Source organism: Sphaeramia orbicularis, chromosome 5, assembly GCF_902148855.1.
Source record: "Sphaeramia orbicularis chromosome 5, fSphaOr1.1, whole genome shotgun sequence".
Classification (NCBI taxonomy): Eukaryota; Metazoa; Chordata; class Actinopteri; order Kurtiformes; family Apogonidae; genus Sphaeramia; species Sphaeramia orbicularis.
In genome coordinates, this window is record NC_043961.1 from 25,802,900 (window position 1) to 25,822,917 (window position 20,018).

At 39.8% G+C, this 20,018-nt stretch overlaps 1 protein-coding gene across 8 annotated transcripts in view; it reads left to right on the plus strand.

The window, feature by feature from the left end:
• Positions 1-20,018, plus strand: part of kif21b (kinesin family member 21B) — a 68,451-nt gene that overhangs the window by 12,941 nt on the left and 35,492 nt on the right. For 6 of the 8 annotated variants that reach the window (XM_030135255.1, XM_030135253.1, XM_030135258.1 and 3 more), the window contains exons 2-7: positions 12,770-12,992; positions 14,003-14,185; positions 15,046-15,195; positions 16,282-16,416; positions 19,068-19,250; positions 19,477-19,592. In XM_030135255.1, coding sequence (XP_029991115.1) covers positions 12,770-12,992; positions 14,003-14,185; positions 15,046-15,195; positions 16,282-16,416; positions 19,068-19,250; positions 19,477-19,592 — 990 coding nt within the window. The remainder of the gene's footprint in view (positions 1-12,769; positions 12,993-14,002; positions 14,186-15,045; positions 15,196-16,281; positions 16,417-19,067; positions 19,251-19,476; positions 19,593-20,018) is intronic. The other 2 variants (XM_030135254.1, XM_030135256.1) reach the window with 1 other exon arrangement.

Below are 20,018 nucleotides of genomic sequence, written 5' to 3' on the forward strand. Positions count from 1 at the left end.
TTCTCTAAGTGGCCCTTACTGGTGCTTTTTATTCTGGCGCTCCCACCTGAGCCAGCCACTTATTTTCTGCTGCTTGTGTCTCTCATCCATCTCTTACACTCCTCGATAACACAACCTTTCCTTACCAAGGACACAAGCAGTGTACTTAATAAAAGTGAAATGCCTGTGTGTGTATATATATGTGTGTGTATGTGTGTGTGTGTGTGTTTGTATTTGGCAAATCAACCTGTTTGCCTGCTGTGATGTTAGGCTCATGTGGAGAGTTGGAGGCCAAAGTGAGAGACAGATTTTATAGTGAATGGCTTACTTCCATGACGCAGTGTGAGAGTGTGTTTGTGTTGTCATTTTGCTCATGTGCATGCCCGGATACTTACCTGATTACTGTAAAAGCACGGCAGAGTCATTATGGGAAAGGTGTCTTGAATGGATTGTGACAGATAGAGCAGCGGATGGATTGAGAGATGTGAGAGATGAGAAGGTCGATTACAGAGATAGAGGCACTTGATGGTTTTATTTGCGGAATCAGCACAGACGGCGGGTCCAGGAAATCAATGGGAGCAGTGATTAAATGGGCCAAATGTAGCTCAATAATCAAAATCTGGGCTTTTCTGCTTGTCTGTTTTTTTTTTTTTGTTTTTTTTTTAAGATGAGAGAGTAGGTTTTAACAAGATGAACAGTATTAAAATAATTGCAACTTTATGATCCGAAAAGGGACCTCATGCATATTTATTAATGCTCCATACATTTATGAGGTGGGAAATTGCATCTTAAACTCTTAATCTCCTGGTAAACAAGACTAGCATTACTAATATGGATGCACTGTTTGGTATAGATATACTTTTTTTTTAATATGATCAAATTTAGTGATTTTTATTAAATGATTTCAATGTGAACAATAGTACTTCTAAAATATTGAATAATGTGTTGCATACAAACCAACTGGTGCATTATATACATTTTCAGTTAACTAAAAGATCCATGCTGTATAATTAAAATGAGAAAACACACTTTATCTACGCTGGTGACTCTCTATTTGAAGAACCTCTGATCAGTTGACCTCCAAATTAAATGTACTGTAATATCCCTTCTGCTGTGTTACTCATAATTTATAATGGTTTTTTTCCCAGTTTTGACCTCAGCAGCCAATGGTCTACCACCCCTCCATCCATTGCTACACCCTGGGGCCTCTCTCATTTCATCCCACAGTCACTGATATGCCCAATGCACCCGACCCAAAATAGGCTGAGCCAGTTTCCTGAGTTCTCAAGGCTGTTCATGTCAAACGTGCAACAATTTTCATGAACTGCCATTTGATCTTCTGTCCTTTCCTTTCTTCTTGCATCTTTGTGCTCTTTTTGTTTTGTTGTCTTAAACAAGAAAGAGGCAGATACACAAAGATTAGTGGTTTCAAAGAGCATTCATCTGCCCCACCTTAGCAGCTTCTCAGAAGTGTCATATCTGTTTTACATTGTGATAAAACTGCTGTCACGTGTTTCCAAGCACTGCTCTTCGAAGATCACCCAAAAGCACATTACATAAAGGTACATGGGATTTTAAGATATTAGACAGGATTGAATGAACAACAAGGAGACCATTGTTGTCTTCAGTTACCTTAGATCGCATGTCCCCATACACAGGCTTCTCCTGTGTGAACATCATGCTGATCAGGAACATTAACATGCTGACTGTGCATTAACAACCACTTGTTTTTTGTGCAAACTAAAACCCCAATGCCCTGAAAAAGCTTAAAACATTTTTCCTCTTGACTTGTTGATGGTTTGCAAGTGAGAAATACCACGGTACATATTTTGTTTATTTTTTTTTTCCTCACTGGTGTAAACATGTTTTCATGTTCTGGTTGCTATGGGAGCGTGACCTGGACATGCTCATATGGAGAATGATAAGAGTGCAGCTGGGTTTGTCATGACAGAACAGAGAGAAAAACACAACAGGAGTTAAAGGAGTGATATTTTGCTTTTTTAAATGGAATTATGCATTTTAAAACATTTTCCTGTGGTCTACATAAACTGTAAATGCTATGCTTGGGTCTGAATTCTTCATTAATAAAACTCCACATGTCCATCTTTAATCCTATTTCTGAGTAATGACACCAGAAAGGTCATTTTGAGCGCCGGGCCTTTAAATGCACTTCATGGCTGGTTGTTGACTGTGCCGCTCTGTCCGTTCAGCCACTTGTGTTTGTTAATACAACCAACAACTGAACATTTTAGGTAATCAGCTTGAAGTTTGGACATATTTTCAATTTTTACTACAACCGCTGCTGCTCACAAACTATTATGTCGTACTCAGAGAAATGTTCATGGCAAGTCTTGACCTTATATGTGCAAATGTCATTACGTAACTAGTTACAAAATGTAACAAATTAAGCAGGAATTGAAACGGGTTGCAGAAATTCACTCGATTTTTGCCGGAATTAATATAAAGATGGCTTTGCAGCACCTGGAGGGTTCAAATTCAGACTTTTTGGACTATTAGGGTCCCCAAATACTCAAATAAATGTACCAAAGACTAATAAAAGTGGATTTAGCAAACTATGACTCCTTTAAATTCAGTTGCTCAGTTAGAGAATTGATTAATTGGGATGCTTTTTCAACCACGTGACTAACATGCTTTTACTGACACTGTGCGTCCTCTTTAAATGAAGGCTTTTCATGCTTATATTTGCTCCATTTCTTTCTAAGCATTCTGTCCAATGCTAACCCATATTTATTTTTAAAACCACTAGATGTATCTATGTCTGTGATGCATGCAGACACCAACTCAAACACACGACTGTGCCAGTTAATCCTAATCTGAACTCGTACAATGACGAAGCACTAATCATAGATATTGTACAAGGAAACAGAGTGCAAACCAGATGGAGACACTGTGCTCCCGTTTATGTAATCTCTATCAGACTAGTTGCACAAAGTTAATCTCCTCCTGAAAGACACATCTATCAGAAACTAAAAAAAAAAAAAAAGTTATTTTAGTGCAAGTGTGCAGATTTTTTTTTTTTTTTTTTACATTTTTTCTTTAGGGCCCATTCAGTCTGACGAGTTTGATAAATGGACGCCACTGCTCTAAGTGTTTGTGCATTATATCATGAGCAAAGTGCTATTAGGTTTTACGAGAAATCGGAGTCTGTGTGGAGACAACACCCCAGCAGCTGATTGTGTGTGTGCGAGGCTGCGGTGCAGAGAAATCCATGGGGATGCATCCTGAAGCGTTTTGAGAAACCACCAGGCTCCCACCAACAGGCGCTGACAGGCATGGAATTACAGGGCAGCACGTTTAAGTGGAGTTAATGTTCTTTAGAAGAATAATTAAAGGAGGCTTTGATATCAGTATGTGTCGCGCATTTTTACAAAGGTTTATGTTTTTGTCTGTTTGTGTCGAGGTGAGCCATCAGTCAACTTAATAGAACAAGTAACGGAGCTGTGCATCCATTTACTCAGAGCCAACATGTGTTATGCTCATCAGACTTTCCGTCTCTTTAGGCGAAGGCATGAGCTGAGACTGTAAATGTTAACTGACACTTTAAGTTGGAGTGTTTAGGAGAGAGTGGCCACAGCGTGAGCTCCTCATCTGAAGCAACAGCAGTGGCGCATTTACCCTACATGTGCCCTCGACACAGCACCTCCCCCGTTTGAAGATGTAAAATGTTAATGGTAGCACAACTGCTCTTGTCAGGATTCGAACCCCAGTTTCCTGCATTGTAGTCCGTAGCGTTACTTGCTAAGCTATCCACCCAAATGTAGCTTTTAATTTGTGCATCCTAAGGCTCTTCTCTCTCTTGTATTGAATGGGGTCTACTACACACGTGCCATTTATGACAGTCTGTAGCTACCTGTTTTGGCTTATGACCCCGCATCACAAATTTCTGGTGACCCCAGACATTCAAAATGGAGACATTTTTCTCTTGGACATGTCTTACTGGGGCCAGGCAGGTGAAGAAATCTTTCCATTCTCTGTTCAGTCCTGTTTTCTAACTGCGACTGTGTCCAGGCAGGTTGAAGCGTAGTAATGCATGTGGTCACATGATCAGGTCAATCAAGATATGCCCTCTCAGATATTAAATCCTGCATTTTATTTGAACTTGATTTTTTATTAGGAAAAGTGTGTGGTGTTTTAATTATAATGAAATGTATATTGAATCATTAAAAAATACTTTTTATTAGTAATTTTTTTTAAAATTAATTACTAGAAATTTCAGGTGACCCCAGGGTTGAAAAAGACTGGTCTATATGGTAGAGGGAGTTAAATCTAAACTGAAGTCTAATCATGAAGAGACAACTGTTTATTAACGGGCAGCCACAGAAGGTATGTCATGTATTATTATACAGTCAGAACTATAAATAATTGCATGAACTGAATATTAAATATCATGGAGTTGTGGTGGAACACAGCCAGTCATTGAGTGAATCGCACAAAATTGTCAAACATAGGGCAATACCTCCACTGTATCCTGTTGTATGTAATTTTAAATTATTTGCAATGCAGTGGAATTCAATGTCATAATTGAAGGCAATCTTATTAAAGCCAAGTCTTTGCTTTGGTTCCAAAAGTGGTCATATTTGTGAGGTTAAATTTTATTAATTTTATTAGTGTATGATACGACTACTACTACCACTACTGCTACTACTACTGCTACTACTACTACTACTACTACTAAAATAATGCAGTTTTATGTGATTTGAAGCATTTATAATGTTAACTTTGCTTTGCTTTGTTGTATTGAATCCCTACCGGGGCTCCAACCCTGGGCCCCACCATTCTCCCACGCCATTTTTTCAGGATCCACCACTGAACAGTGATAAAAAACATACCAGAAAGGAGGTGAGCGAGGGTTTACACTCATCCCCCTGCTGATGGGTTATTAATGAGTGGGATGACAACAGGATATTAGTCTCACTGCCTCAGTCGGACCATGTGTGCAACACAGGGGACAGCAGGGGACGGAGCAGGCTTTGGCTTCAATTAAAACATTTTCCCCCATTTTTATGTTTTCCCCCAGTCAAAGTGCTCCCTCCGGACATCTTCACTGTACTAAAAAACAACTACCTCATTTCAGATGGATACCTCCACATCTGATGTTGAATATGTAACAGGCAAAATTATTAAATGAGGGCAGGCTGAAACGCTCATAGACTGCCTGCGATGCCCTTTTGGTATAAAGTTACAGTATGTACGGGGTTATTTTTAACATAGTCCCATTAGGGATCCATACACTTCCAAGTGCTTTCATCATATAGAAACTTTCATCTTCAAAAGTAAAAAAAACAAACTCCTCGATTCCTCTTCTCATCATCACTTTGATATTTCTTTCCAGCCAAATATTTATAAAGTAGGAGCATCATACCCTAAAGTGGAACCGGATCAGCATGAGTCCCCTTCAGAGCAAAACTTTTCATCCACAGTTTAATAATTAATATTGCCATGATCCTAAATCCAGTCCATTTTATCAACACTAACTTTCAGCAACGTTACCATCATCTAATAGCCACCAACTATAATCTTATACAGAAATAAAGATTAAAATTTCATCATTCTTCATAGTCAACCTGAGAACTTTTCAGTCATTTTTTGTAAATATAGAAATAAACACATAAATTGGATATAATCTGACCATTTTTAAAGCTGATAAAGCACAAAAGCTGTCAAATTCATTGTATTTGACTTCGGAAATGATACAGTGCCGTGTATCACATTAGGCGCTCGGCATAATTGTATTCATCATATTAACACATTCATATTTATGTGACCTTCAGGACAGTGTTTAGGCACAAACCCATCAGTCAACAGCCTCCAGAGCTGTTCCCAGAGCTGTGTGCATTATCGAGGAGATCTCAGGGATCAGCACACTCCCCGCTTTGTAAAACCTGATCCTAAAGCAACACAAAATCAATCCACCGCTTCTTTGTACAGGGGTCTTTTCACTGCAGTCGCCGATCATCGTCTTTACAGTTCAGTTAATCACCTGTGGAGCTTTTTTTTTCTGTATCTGTCAACACAACCTTTCCTGAGCAGCACACACAGCCGTTGAGCTTTATGTCAACACGTATTGGAACCGCTGTGTAACGGGAGATGGTTGGCTCTGTGTTTGCATTTAAAACAGTTGTTAAGGAACAGACACAATGCCCATGTCCAACACTAAATGATGTGTGTGTTTTTCTATTATGAATTAGATATTTGAGTGAAAGGAGGAGGGGACCGGAGGAAGTGAGGCAGCGAGGAAAAGTCCACATTAGCGATTAGTCTGTTGTTATCAGTAGGAGGAAATGGAGCAGGCCCCTCTGCTGTTTCTGCCATTCAGGCTTTTTTGTGCCTCTTGTCTGTTTTTACTGGCAACAACCTGAGCAAGAACTACAAAACATGCAGAGGTGTGAGGATGAGGACGAGAGTGCAGAAACAAAAGAAGAGCCAAATGAAGTTTTTCCTGTACAGTGGGATGATAAAGCAGAAGAGGAAACAAAGAAGAAGGAGAGATGATGGAAAGACTTGCTCAGAAGATTCTTGATGGGAATAGATGTCTCCAGATAAATGAACTGAGTGTTAAGGGAAACACTGCTTCCTCCACTGGCTCGATGCCAGAGGACAGACAACAGAGCTTTGAAACACTAAGCTCAAGTGAATACAATTAACTCTTTTTGTGTACGTGTGTATGTGTGTGTGTATGCACTGGCTTTTACTCAAGTGTTTACATTAGGGAAATGAGCTCTTTGCCCATCACAGGCCTCCTCTTTGAAGGATGAGTGAGCATGAACACACACACACACACACACACACACACACACACAAGGTATTACTGGCCCATACTGTCATTGGCAGCGATCACAGTAGGCTTTTATTGGTACTCTGGGCTCGTCGGTGGCAGACTTGGCAGTCGGGCCAGGCTATTTACAGGGTGGCGATTGGCTGGCCGGTCAGTAGTTGAGTTTCAGGTGAGGATTGCTGTGTAATCAGGCGTTAGCATTAAGTAATTCGCAATTTAGCATGTAACCAGGACATCATTATATTGTTATGGTAATGAGAAGGAACATACGCACACGAACATGCAGTCAGTGCACATTAGAGGCCCTGAACTGTTTGTGCAGTTCCCAAGGAAACTGGACACCCCTGATGTGTGCCAGCAGAAGGAAAAAACAACAACTTGAGTCTCTGTTCTCTTACCGTTTAATATGTCAGTGTATATGTGTGTGTTAATATGGTGTTACTCACAGAATACTTCATATTAATTTTTTTTTTTTGTTAATGCAGACACACCTGCAGTAACATGATCACAGTTGTTTTAATCAGTATCCAAGCATTCATTCATTCATTCATTCATTCATTCATTCATTTATTTAACTGCTTAGTCTTCTATAGCAGGTGTGTCAAACATACAGCTTGCGGGCCAAAATTAGCCCGCCAAAGGGTCAAATCCAGTCCATGGGGTGAATTTGGGAAATGTAAAAATTATACTGAAGATATTAACAGTCAAGGGTGTCAAACTCACCTGATCATCATAGGACTGACATATACAGATGAAGACCCATTTACTTTCATATTGACATCTTTATTTAGAATGTACAAATAACCCATTAAAGTGCATGTCTTTGGACGGTGGGAGGAAGTTGGAGTACCCAGAGAGAACATGCAAACTCCACACAGAAAGACCCCACTGGTTGATGTTGGGATCAAAGTCAGGACCTTCTTGACGTATGGAAACATTTCACCGCCATGGAACCCAGCATACCAGCATCTACCGTTTATAGTGTGACATGAGTGAACTTTCTAAAGGACATTTGCTCGTTTACTCGGTTGTTTTGACAATTTAAAGAACCGTTTCCAATACTAGGAATTGCTGTAAATATCTAAAAGGTGTTGAGGTTTATGTTCAGTGTTTAGAGACCAGCTGGTTCACCAAGTTGAGTCACACAACAATTACTTTTGCAACTATCAGGCTTTGATTTGGCCATTTCACTGTATGTGTGTGTGTTAATGAGGTGGCTCCTAATTAGCGCTGTTGGGTTTGATAATTGTTTTGATAACAGAATCCCTCTAGTGTGTCTGTAATGAGTTGTTGACTTTGTATGTGTATGTTGCTTTTTGAGAGACTTTGTTTAGGCCCCAGGGTATTTAAGCCATTTTCCTATTAGAGCAAGAAGATGAAAAGTGATAGACACCTCAATTTGCTGCATCATGGATCCACAATCTGCTTTTCTCCGGTTGTCTCCACTCTTAAGTCTCACACAGACATTTAATCGTGGTGTTGTGGTCTATTTTAAGCTCCTAAATGTCCTTTAGTGAGTGTATGGACTGAGTCTGGGTCTGTGTGTGTTGTACCAATCAATGTTATGGATCCGTCTTCTGTAGGTGCAGCTGGCTCATACTGTATGTTCATTCATCTGAGTGATTGTGTGTGTGTGTGTGTGTCTCTGTGTGAAACGATTATTTATAGCTGTTCCATTTCTTCTCCCAGTGGATCACTGACAGGCTGTCATTGTTATTTTTGTGTCTTTTTGTGTGTCTGTGTACTTTGCTTGTATGTGCCAGACGTGTTTGTCTCTTCCCATTTGATGCAGAGACTGCTGGGCCTTCTCTAAATTCATCCATCATTTGTTGAGCTTTTGCTCCTGAGAAAAAAACAAGGCAACGAGGTGTGTAGATATTATCATTCATGTACCGTTTCAACATTTGGACACTGAAGGCTGCAGTTCAAATATTTCAATATCACTCAATTTGCCTATTATTTTGTGAATCATTTATTAATTGCTTGATTTTAAAGGGGTTATTTGTAGTAGCCTATTGATATTCCAAATTCTCAACAGCAGGCGGAATTCACATGTCAGAATACACTTACAAGTACCAAAACCACCAATTATTCAACACGATGTATCTGCAGATTGTATCCCTCACTGAATTAAGTATAAAGCTCACTGTTTACACTCATCTGTATTTATGGTATCTTCAAGTTTCCTTCTTTGATTAAAAAACTCATACCTGCTTATATTGAAATATCAATTGTTTTGATAATATGTCAACAAAAGCAGGTAGGATTTTTGTAATTATTGTAACCTTCACATGTTGCATCAGCTGATAGTTTACATTATAGCTCTGTTAGCTTTAGCTCTGTTTTTAGACAGAAAACAGCCACAGTAAAACCACAAATCACTTTAGTTTTCCATGGATTTGTACAGTCAGTAGCTTCACTAAAGACGTGCTTAGTATTGTCCAAACAAGAATTGTAGAACTGTCACAGTTTAGTCTGAACTGTAAATCAACAAATGACAAACTTAGCAAAGATGACATCACACTATAAATTTATACCTTCATGAGCTTCATAATCAAACTTACACCTGTAGAGGAAATACTCTGATCTCAGTATCACACTCCATTCTTTTCATTTAGATCTATGTCCAGTGGTGAAAACAATAGCACTCGTAGCTTTAATCACAGAGTTACTTTCTTCACCTCCACATGTTGTTTCCTTGTGGTTCTCATCCCATCCCATTTCATCACTTTCTGATGCTTTTGTTGAAGGACCCCTGGTGTTAGTTTTCCTCACCATAGCAGACCGGCAGAGTGACTCTTTACTCCCTCTAGTGGTCACATAAATCTGTCAGCGCATCATTTGGCTCATATCTCTACAGTCCAATACACTGGCGTCTTTGGCATAACTTCAGCGCACTTTATTCTGAACACTCTAATGATCATCATCATAGCCATGATTAAAAACCATATCCAGATGGCTACAAAACAGAAAAAAGTGGAACCTTTTTTTTTTTTCATATATCAATACTTGGTTATCAAGACAACACAATTACTGTGTGTCAACCAACCAACAAATTACCAAAAAAACCCACTAAAGCTCTTATTTAGATGTGAGTTGGTGTGGAACTGGTTAATACTGTATATGGCACACTGCAGAGTTCAGTGATGCCACTGCACATTAAATTCATTATACAAATTCTAATTTCATGAGTAAGACTCCAAGAGGTCAGACAAACCAAAAATATCCACAGCATTCTGGTCACAACCCAACTGAAGCCCACAAAATTACCTCCTATTCCACTATTTGGAATGCCTGGAAAACCCAATACTGCTATCGAGGCCTAAATAGAAATTGGCAATAGATGGAGTGTCTGTACTCTGTCTGGGATTGAATGGCAGAGACAAATCCTGACAGGCTCAGCAGAGACGTGGCTGTCTAGTAAGTCAGTCTGTGGTCAATGAGAAGCAGGGAGGTAAGAACAGAAATGTACTGACCGTCCGCAGGGAAGCGAGCCAAAGGGAATTAGGAGAGTAGTTGTTGGATGGTTTCTTATAAATGATGATGAAAAGTTCATTATCTTAATGAGAGAAAGAATGATGTGTTCAGAATGTGGTGTCTTGAGCCACTGCCACACACTGAGAATAGTGTGTGTGGCTATGTCTGTCCCCATGTCTCTTTCTGTGTGTAAACTGTTATAAATGACACTTTTAACCTGTAATCACTATACAGGTAACTAGTATAAGTTAAAGTTAGAAAGCACTGGTGGTAAACAAATACTCAAAACAGTAAAACTCAATTTTTTTTGGAATGTAAGCTTCAATCTTCCAAATGTGAACAATAATTTCAGGTTGCATGTTTTAAAGTAGAAATAAATATTAGCCTGTCTTCATTGTATTTGCTACTGAAATAACAAAATACAGAGTTTCATGTAGGTTTTAGGCATATTTCATTTCATAAAGTTCATCAAACACTATGATGTGCACCTAATGCTCTGTATTTACAGCCTCACTCTCCTCCTCCACCTTTTCCTGTCACTCTCTCAAACCAAATTAGAGCTGCATCAACACCACCAAAAAGTTGTCCTGTTGGCTAAGCCATTTACACCACAAGGCAGCTCATTTCGCAAGTTCACATCAGAATCTTAACACAACAGTGGATCATGCAGCCCCGGTAGTAGATATGTTATAGCTAAAACTCAACCGGTGGACTCGTTTCTGCTGTTACACGTGTGCACCATGATGTAACTCAGCACTAATGTACTCAGAAAAAGTGAAAGAAGAATGCCCCTAAACCTTTTTATGATGCAGCTGCTCTTCTTTCACACACAGGACTACCGCTTTCTCCGTCTGCTGTACCCACTTGAAGTTAATAATTGGCTTTAACAGCGCTCATATGGGATCTGTGCTTTTATATGCATTAACCTCAGTGTCAAGGTCACCTCCAGTAATAAAAAGGCCCATCTGTCTGCAGGCTGCACTGAATACAACTCTCCCAATTTCTTCAGTTCCTTCCTGGAAGTCGGCATCAGTGACGCCTCGAGGCCTGAAAGAGAGCCAAAAAATGCTGTTGTCAGCTCTGTGTGTGATTGTGTAGCACCATAACTACATGTGGTGAAAGGATTATTGCGAGTGTTAGTGGTGGGTGTGGTCGAGATGCGTGCTTGAGACGAGCCATGTGCGAACTGAAGATAGTACAGTAGGTTGTTTCTGAGCTATGTGTGTACAGTATTTGTTTGTAGTCACTGTGTGTGTCTTTGTGATGTGGCCCTTGTCTCTGCTGCAGCTGGGTGCGACTGGGGACTTCTGTTTTGCATGACGTTGTACAGTATGTGTGCGTCTTTGTTGCAGCATCCCTAGGGAGTTTCTATTGCGGTCGCCTGAGTGTGCGGGGGAGTTGATTTGCATCCCATGAAGATTGAACCGAGGGTTTAGCATGTGGAGAGGTGGACCCACTGCTCCGATACTGCTTACTCATGGCTTTTTCCGCAGCTTAAAGTGATTACCTCCCCACTGAGTCCACATTGTACCTCTGAAAGCCCAAGATTAACACTGGGGCAGTGTGACAGATCTTGTGTTTTATGTACACTGCATTATGCAAGAGCAACATAAAACCTGCAGTTTTCGATGCAGTGTTTTTTCAGAATCATTCCATTGGCCTGTTTAAGGCAGCACTGCAGCTTCATCTCTACTTATCAGCTGTTTTGCCTGGAAGTCTTACTGCCATTATGATGCCAAATAGTTAATATGATCCTAAATTTAAATCCTCAGTCCCCATTCTGTCAGAGAGTTCAAAGATGTTCAAGTGCTGTAGATTTTCTTTAGACTCATCTAATCAGGGATGATTTTACGGCAGACACGTCAGGAAAAAGCAATTAACTGCACATGAACTTACCTGTCAGGATTTAGAAGCCAGTAAAAGTGTGAGTCCTGAGCAGCAGGATTAACAGCCGCAGTAATAAAGACTTATGACAACGCCTGATCTGCTTGAATAACTCACTCTCCCTTATCATGATCGGAGACCCTACACGTTTTTTTTCTCAGAACTGCCCATTTTTCGGCCCATTTCTCATTTCCTACAGGTTTTTGAAGATACAGCACAAACAAACTGTTGTTGATTTATGTGCTTTGTTCTCAGGGTTGTTAATCTGTTACAGATTTCTGTTCAGTTCCACACCATAGAGTCATGTTTGCTGTTTGTGTGTACATCTGCCCCTCATTCCTCTAATAATCAATCAGAGTGATGGCTCATTTTCATGCTCCTGTGTGGACTGTAGAAAATGCAATGCAAATCAGTTTTAATTCCTTAAATCATGTGACAATATCATTTACAGCTTGACTTGTTTAATCTACTTATTCATGAAGCGTTCCCATATTCTCTCAGTTTTTTTAATGATCATTACGTCAAGGCTATGAATGTTCAACAAGTGAAGAAGATACTCGTGTATCCTTGGTCAGGCAAAATAATACACTGTGTTCCACTAACTGATTGTTTTCTCTTCTTCTCCCCTTTTAGGATTCGTCCTCAGATGGCCAAGGAGAAGATAGAGGGCTGCCATGTGTGCACACTGGTCACGCCTGGAGAACCACAAGTTCTTCTGGGAAAGGATAAGGCCTTTACCTATGACTTTGTGTTTGACATCGATTCCGAGCAGCAGAACATCTACCAGTCCTGTGTGCACAAACTCATCGAGGGGTGCTTCGAGGGCTACAACGCCACAGTGTTCGCTTACGGCCAGGTATGACACAGTGGGACTGAATTAGAGCAAGATGAATGGAGATGTTCAAATAAAGGAACTTCTATGATAGTACAGGGTGTCCCCAAAAAAACTGACATCATTTGAGATGTCCATATTGGAGTGACTACATGGTCAGGAGAAATGATACTTGATAGGATTTATTTTGGACATAAAATGCTTTATTCTACACATTTCAAACGAAAAATTCTGGGGGATGGTAATTTTGTAATGTTTCTAAAGTTATTACAAATGTTCAGTGTGTGCTTCCCATGTGACGTGGCACACATCAATTCGGTAGTGGAGTTCCTGCCACACTCGCTGCAGCATGTCATGTGTAACATTCTCCAGAGCCTCAGTGATTCAGTTTATGAAATTTTCTAACAAATTCATGTTGCGCATTCACATTTGACTGAGTTTGGGTGTACTTCAGTACACAGAATGCCTTTTCTGTTGCAGTAAACAGCATGTCTATTCCTGAAAAATGATTACACTTTTTAAGCAAAAAGAGCAAACGAATTTTAAACAAATTATTAGGTGATGAAATGATGTCAAATTTTCTGGGACACCCTGTATATAGTGTAACTGATTTTATGATAATGTGGTTTATATCTATCAATGACTGAGATGCATTTCTTTCAAATATACTTTATTCTGAAATGTCTCTATACTTATATATTTGTTGACGGACACAATATAGAAACAATAATAGATCATATTGTATCTTGTCTTAGATGTAATGAATTAGCTCTAAGTACTTTTTTTTTGCTTCATTGCATCTCAACTGTTAATGCTGTGAAAACAACACATTGTTCCTGCTTGTTTTTTTTGTTTTTTCCTCTATCTTCTCTTATATCATGAGCAATACATCATGATAGTATCGTGAGTTACAGATGTAAATACTACGTCATATGAAGAAGACAGATGTGAGAGGAATTGCCAGAGCAAAAACATGTCACTGTGTAGAATATTTGTTGTTTGCATGATAAAGAGGACTTATTTATTTTTTCTAGACTGGCTCGGGAAAGACCTATACCATGGGGACAGGCTTTGATGTGAGTCTGAGCCAGCAGGAACATGGCATCATCCCACGAGCTGTTCACCAGCTGTTTGAGGGAATCCAGACCAGGAGGGAGCGAGCACAGGAGACCGGCATCCAGGCACCGGAGTTTAAAGTCAGCGCCCAGTTCCTAGAGGTAGGTGCTACAGTCTATAAAGCAACAGATGCATGAAAGTGGCACATACACACCTTCAATTTTGTAGTCTGCTCTCATACTGATGTGCGTGTGTGTGCGGTGAGGCAGATATTGGATCATATTAAGTCTAACCAGATGGGACAAAATGGGGAGTAGTGGTGATCACCCCCCTCTTCTACAAACAGGAAGTGACAGCCTGATGACAGATGAGCAGGAATGTCTGCTGTGCTTTGTTGGACCTGATTAATGTCGGCCATTACCTCTGACATTATTCCTCATCACTGTGCGGTCGAAAATGGATAAGAGCGAAGGAGGAAGGGGTGCTTGTGGAGGAATAATCAGATAATAAGACAAGTAATCATTTCCTCAAGAGGTTTCTGGCAGGCAAATGTTTTGGTTATCTATGAGGATAGATATGTCTATATGTGTAATCTAATTACTAAAGTAATAACAATTCTGCATAGGGAAGTATTTGTCCATGTCCTGCTCTGTTATTAGTGTATTTCATAGGTTCTCAGGTCAAAAGGTTATCTTTGTTGATGGCAAACATATGTGTGTGTGTATATGTGTGTGTGTTTGGTATAAGGTGGGAACAGCTGAGCTTTAGGCTGACCTCTGTGACCCTTGACCTCGCTAGTTTCTTAAAGGTCCCTCTATCGACCTCTCACGCTGCAGAGCTGTGTTTAAATGAGAAACACTGCTCCGATGTAACTTGAGAACATGTGAAAATCTTGAGAACGGACAAGGTGTTTTTGATCAAGAAGAGCAGTTTCTCACAGCATTCTCCTTCTCAAGTTTTAAGTTGTGAAATGACTGAGCTTAGGTTTATGCTTGTTTGTTTGTGGTTGTGTGGATTTCAGCTGTACAATGAAGAGATTCTGGATTTGTTTGATGGAGCCAGAGACCCAGAGAGTCGGAGCAGAAAGTCCAATATCAAGATCCACGAGGACGGCAGCGGCAGCATCTACACCACTGGTGTCACATCCAGATTAGTACACTCAGAAGAGGAGGTACGGCCATTTTACTAGATGAGTGTCACCCATTTATTTGTTGTAGCTTTGTACGTTCGATTGTCTAAAGCAATTTAGTTTGTGGTCATTTTTGTTTTGCTCTGAAGACAATAAAATGGTAAATATATAAACGTTCAAAATTTTCACTTAAGAATTTTTGTAGAATACATTAATCATCTATATTTGGGACTTATGTTGAGATAAATCCCACTAAAAATGTTCAGAAAATAGCTTAAAAATCGGGTCTAACATGGTCTTGTATGTTGCCTGTGACTGCATATTGCATTACATTGCAAAGAGTTAACTTTCTGGATGGGAATGAATGCTGACAGTGCAAATAAGAGCATGGGAGCTGCCTGAGATCCCCAGCAGCCCAGAAAGTCTGCCAAGAACCATCTGGTGGTCAGTTAACAAAAGCAACAAATAGGTCGAGGATATTAGGAGAGATTTGGCTCTAGCATAATGCCCTGGTTATTTTACTGCCAGTGAAAAGGATATTTAATGTAAGACTGGAATGCTTTTCTGAGAAGTTGTTTTTTTTGCACAGCCAGACATGATATGTGACTAATGGTTGTCAGAAAGTGGAGCAGATCAGCAAAGAAGGGCTTCTTGAAGGGTTGTTTGATCAGGTCGAGAGAGCAGGTGGGATGTCTGGCGGTGAAGATGTTGTAGGAGAGAAGACAGAGAGATGACGTGATGGGGACAAAGAGGTTAACAGGAAGCAGGTGGTGGATTTGGGGAGGGGCCGTTCAGAAAAAGACAGTTATTGTATTATGAAGAGCAGGAAAAATGTAAGCAAATTGTAAATTAAAAGCAGAGGAGAAGTAAAAGGGGGTGTAATGTTGAAGAAAAGATCGTGCCTCTTCTTTCAAAGCTGAATTAAATCCAGCACGCTGAAAGCAGCTGAAAGACAAGTGGAGACAGATGGGCGCTCCTACACGATAACATGTCAAAACAGGCTGAGGGAGGAGATAGAAGTGTGGAGGTGATGGAGGCAGGTGGAGAGGAATAATCACAAAGAATGTCAGTTAAAAGGGAAATTAATAAGTACAAATGTTCTCTGTATTCTGTGTGTGTGTCATGCAGCTGTTGCAGTGCCTGAAGCTCGGCGCCCTGTCCCGTACCACGGCCAGCACCCAGATGAACGCCCAGAGCTCCCGTTCCCACGCCATCTTCACAATCCACGTCTGTCAGATGAGAGTCTGTCAGCAGCCACAACTGGTAAAAAATTACAAGATGGATAAAAAAAATGCATGTATTTTGAGAAGCGAATAACGGCTGTCACAGGAGTCAAGATTACAAGGGGAATGAAGGGGATGAAATGATTTCTGTTTGAACCCAAAAAGACCCAAACTTCCACCATTTACCTAAACCACCTACTGATCTAAACTCTTTAATAACTGTTGATCCACTAATCCTATCAGTCCATGTGAATAATTGGTGTAAAATGCAGTTTTTCATTTTTTCATGGTCATCAGATTTGACCCATTTGGACGTTCAGAGGCTCCATAGTGAACGTGGTAACACCGTCATCTTCTGCAACATTGATTCACCAGTAAAACTCATGGAGTTGGATCAATGACAGTGGATGGAGACACTTGGTTTATGTTCAGTTAATGATAGATTTTACTGAAATAGTGACTTTTTCTTCAGTTTTCTCTTTTTTTGATATCATGTTACGTAACTTTACCCTGAGCTTTTATGAACATCTACATGATTAGTAAATTAAATGTAGGAAAAGATCTGATTTTCACTGAAGAAACACCAAATACAGAAGATAATGTTACAATAAATGGTGATAAATCACTTAATCAAGGTTAAATAGAGAGAAAAATTCATTTGGTAACTGTCACAAGCCACACTGGGTCTTTATGGGTTAAGGTGCAGGAGACTTTCGTGACCAGTTTTTCATCAAATCTGTCAAACCTCAGTCATAGCCCAAGTATCATGAATCTGTAAGTCTTTCTGTGATTACTGAATCTCTTGCATTACTGTGAACAATTTCGAAGTGCTATCCACCATAAACAAACCATGTGTTTACATTCTGAGCCATCAGGTAACTCAGGCATCTTCGGAATTTCGTCGTGTCGTGCATTGTGGGAAACGGAGGCTTGCGCAGCCACCTGATAGTGGCAGCTGCTACAGACACGACGCGGAAACAGCGGGAGCTCCCTTCCCTCTATGTATATTCCTCCAGCCGTTTCCGTGTTTCAGCCGTTTCCACGTCGTGTTTGTTTCATCCATAGAATATATGGTTGCGCTGCTGCTGCCGCTGCAGGCGGCTGCGCGAACCTCCCTTTCCCACAATGCAGGTCGCAACAAAATTCTGAAGATGTCAGAGTGACCTCCTGGCTCAGAATGTAAACACATGGTTTGTTTATGATGGATAGCACTTCAAAATTGTTCACAGTAATGCAAGAGATTCAGGTGAGTAATCACAGAAAGACTTACAGATTCATGATACTTAGGCTATGACTGAGGTTTTACAGATTTGATGAAAAATTGGTCACAAAAATCTCCTGCACCTTTAAGTAGGGATGGGAAATGACAAGAATTGACCAATTTTGGTTCCATTATCGATATCACTTATGGATTCGATTCTCATTGGATTAGGGAATAAACTACATTGCTGTAAAGTATAATACAATATAAACCAATAGACTATAGTACAAATTGATTTGTTTGCATTAACTCTTTAGTGTCAAATATGCACTAACATTTTGCATTCGATTCAAACAAAACTCCAGGGTTCATACAGGTGCTTGAAATCCTTGAAAATGCTTGAATTTAAATGTTTTGTTTTCAAGGCCTGAAAAGTGCTTGGATTTTAGTTTAAATGCTTGAAAGTACTTGAATTATAACTCTGATGTGATTTATTTATTCATTTTTAATATTAACTCAAGCCAAAGCTACTTACAGAGGTGATACATTTAGAAAAATAAAACTTTATGTCAAAAAAGAAAATTAATGGGTGCTCTCAGGTCGACTTCAGGTACATTTTTATCTTAATCTTTCTCTTGGTGCGAGTGTGCCTGAAGAACGCCAAGTGGCTTCCATTGTTTTCAATAAAACTTTTAATTTCAAAACTTTTTGCCATTCTGAAACAATTTTAGATGTTTATAGCATAATACAATGTACATAATTATGATCAAAACGGAATATAATCCTGCGTATATGTACTACTGTAGATATATTTTTCCCCAGCGATAAGGTGAAAATGACCCTTAAGAGTGCTTGAAAAGGGCTTGAATTTGACCTTAAAAATGTGTACAAACCCTATAAAGTTGTCGCTAAAAGGGTGTTAGATCTACCTGCTGCAGCCTCTGAGCCTCGCCCCTATCTACATGTTATTACTGGACATGGAGATTATTCATAAACAATAGTGAAAACAGGTTGACATGGTGAATGGCTCTAACATAAACAGTACTGATAGAACCTGGAGGAGTTTAATGTTACTGGCTGTGACAGAGGACACCTTACTGTATGCTCAATTTTGAGAGTCACCGCCAGCTTTGCAGCAAATCAAATACTTTACATTCATGCAAGCTGATTGGATGCTGTGTAGGTAAATGTTTCTGCATGTTGAAAGTAGCTCCCTTTGTTGTAATGGAAGTAAATGGCAAATGCTTCTAGTGTCGTCTTTACTGGTGAAATATAACCATACTTTAGAGGATTTCTGAACCAAAATACGGAAATTACACATTTGACATAATGACGGACTCGTTAAGCAAGCAGGCTAATGATTCCAAGGAATGGAGCTGCTGGAACCTAGAGAGAACTGTTTGTTGACTCCCATCCCTACTCTTAAGTAATACTTCCCTTAACCCACATTCTTTCGTATTTGTTAATTGTTATTTGTTTGTGCCTGCTAGCAGAACGGAGGAGGGGAGAATGGAGAGATGAACGGTGTGGACTCCAGCCCCATCGCTCAGCCTGAATACGAGACACTGATGGCCAAGTTCCACTTTGTAGACCTGGCTGGATCTGAAAGGCTCAAGCGTACCGGTGCTACAGGAGACAGAGCCCGCGAGGGAATCTCTATTAACTGTGGACTGGTGAGAAAGACACAAATAGACAATATCTGTGTGTGTTTATATGTGGGTGGTGTGATATAAAACATGCAAAGAAGATAAATGCTGGAGCTTCTTGCATATCTGTTTATACTGTACTCACCTTTTACTCTTGCATTCTTATGAAGGTGAATGCTGCTAGATTTCTAAAATTTAAAAAGATGTATGTTTGTGTATGTATGTGTTTTGTGTGTATGTGTGTGTGTGATAGCTGGCTTTGGGGAATGTGATTAGTGCTTTAGGAGATCAGGCCAAGAAGGGAGGGCACGTTCCCTATAGAGACTCCAAACTCACTCGTCTGCTGCAAGACTCACTGGGAGGCAACAGGTATGTGCACACACATTTCTAACATTTCATAACCTGGATGTCGTGAGAACATGGCCTGTTATAGATGTATAGTTTGTCAAACGTGTAATTATGGCTAAATCTACATAAAGTGCAAGACTGAGTAGTTTGAGCAGCTCTCAATGCCTAAAACAAAGATTTCTGAAGGGGAGCTTACCTTAAAAATGAAGAAGGCATAGCAGACATAGTTGAGGTTGTTAAGTTGTTCCATTATCTGAATCCCTACTCTGGTAATCATGTTAAGAATAGGACAATGGCTGCATTTTCATGATCATATTTTATGTGCATTTTTGACGTTTTGCTTCCAAAAATGTTTATGAAACTGTCAAAACTTCAAGAACATAGTAATTTTGCAAAACAGTTTTTACATTAATTTAATGTGTTTTTTGTTTGAAGAGGAGTTAATGT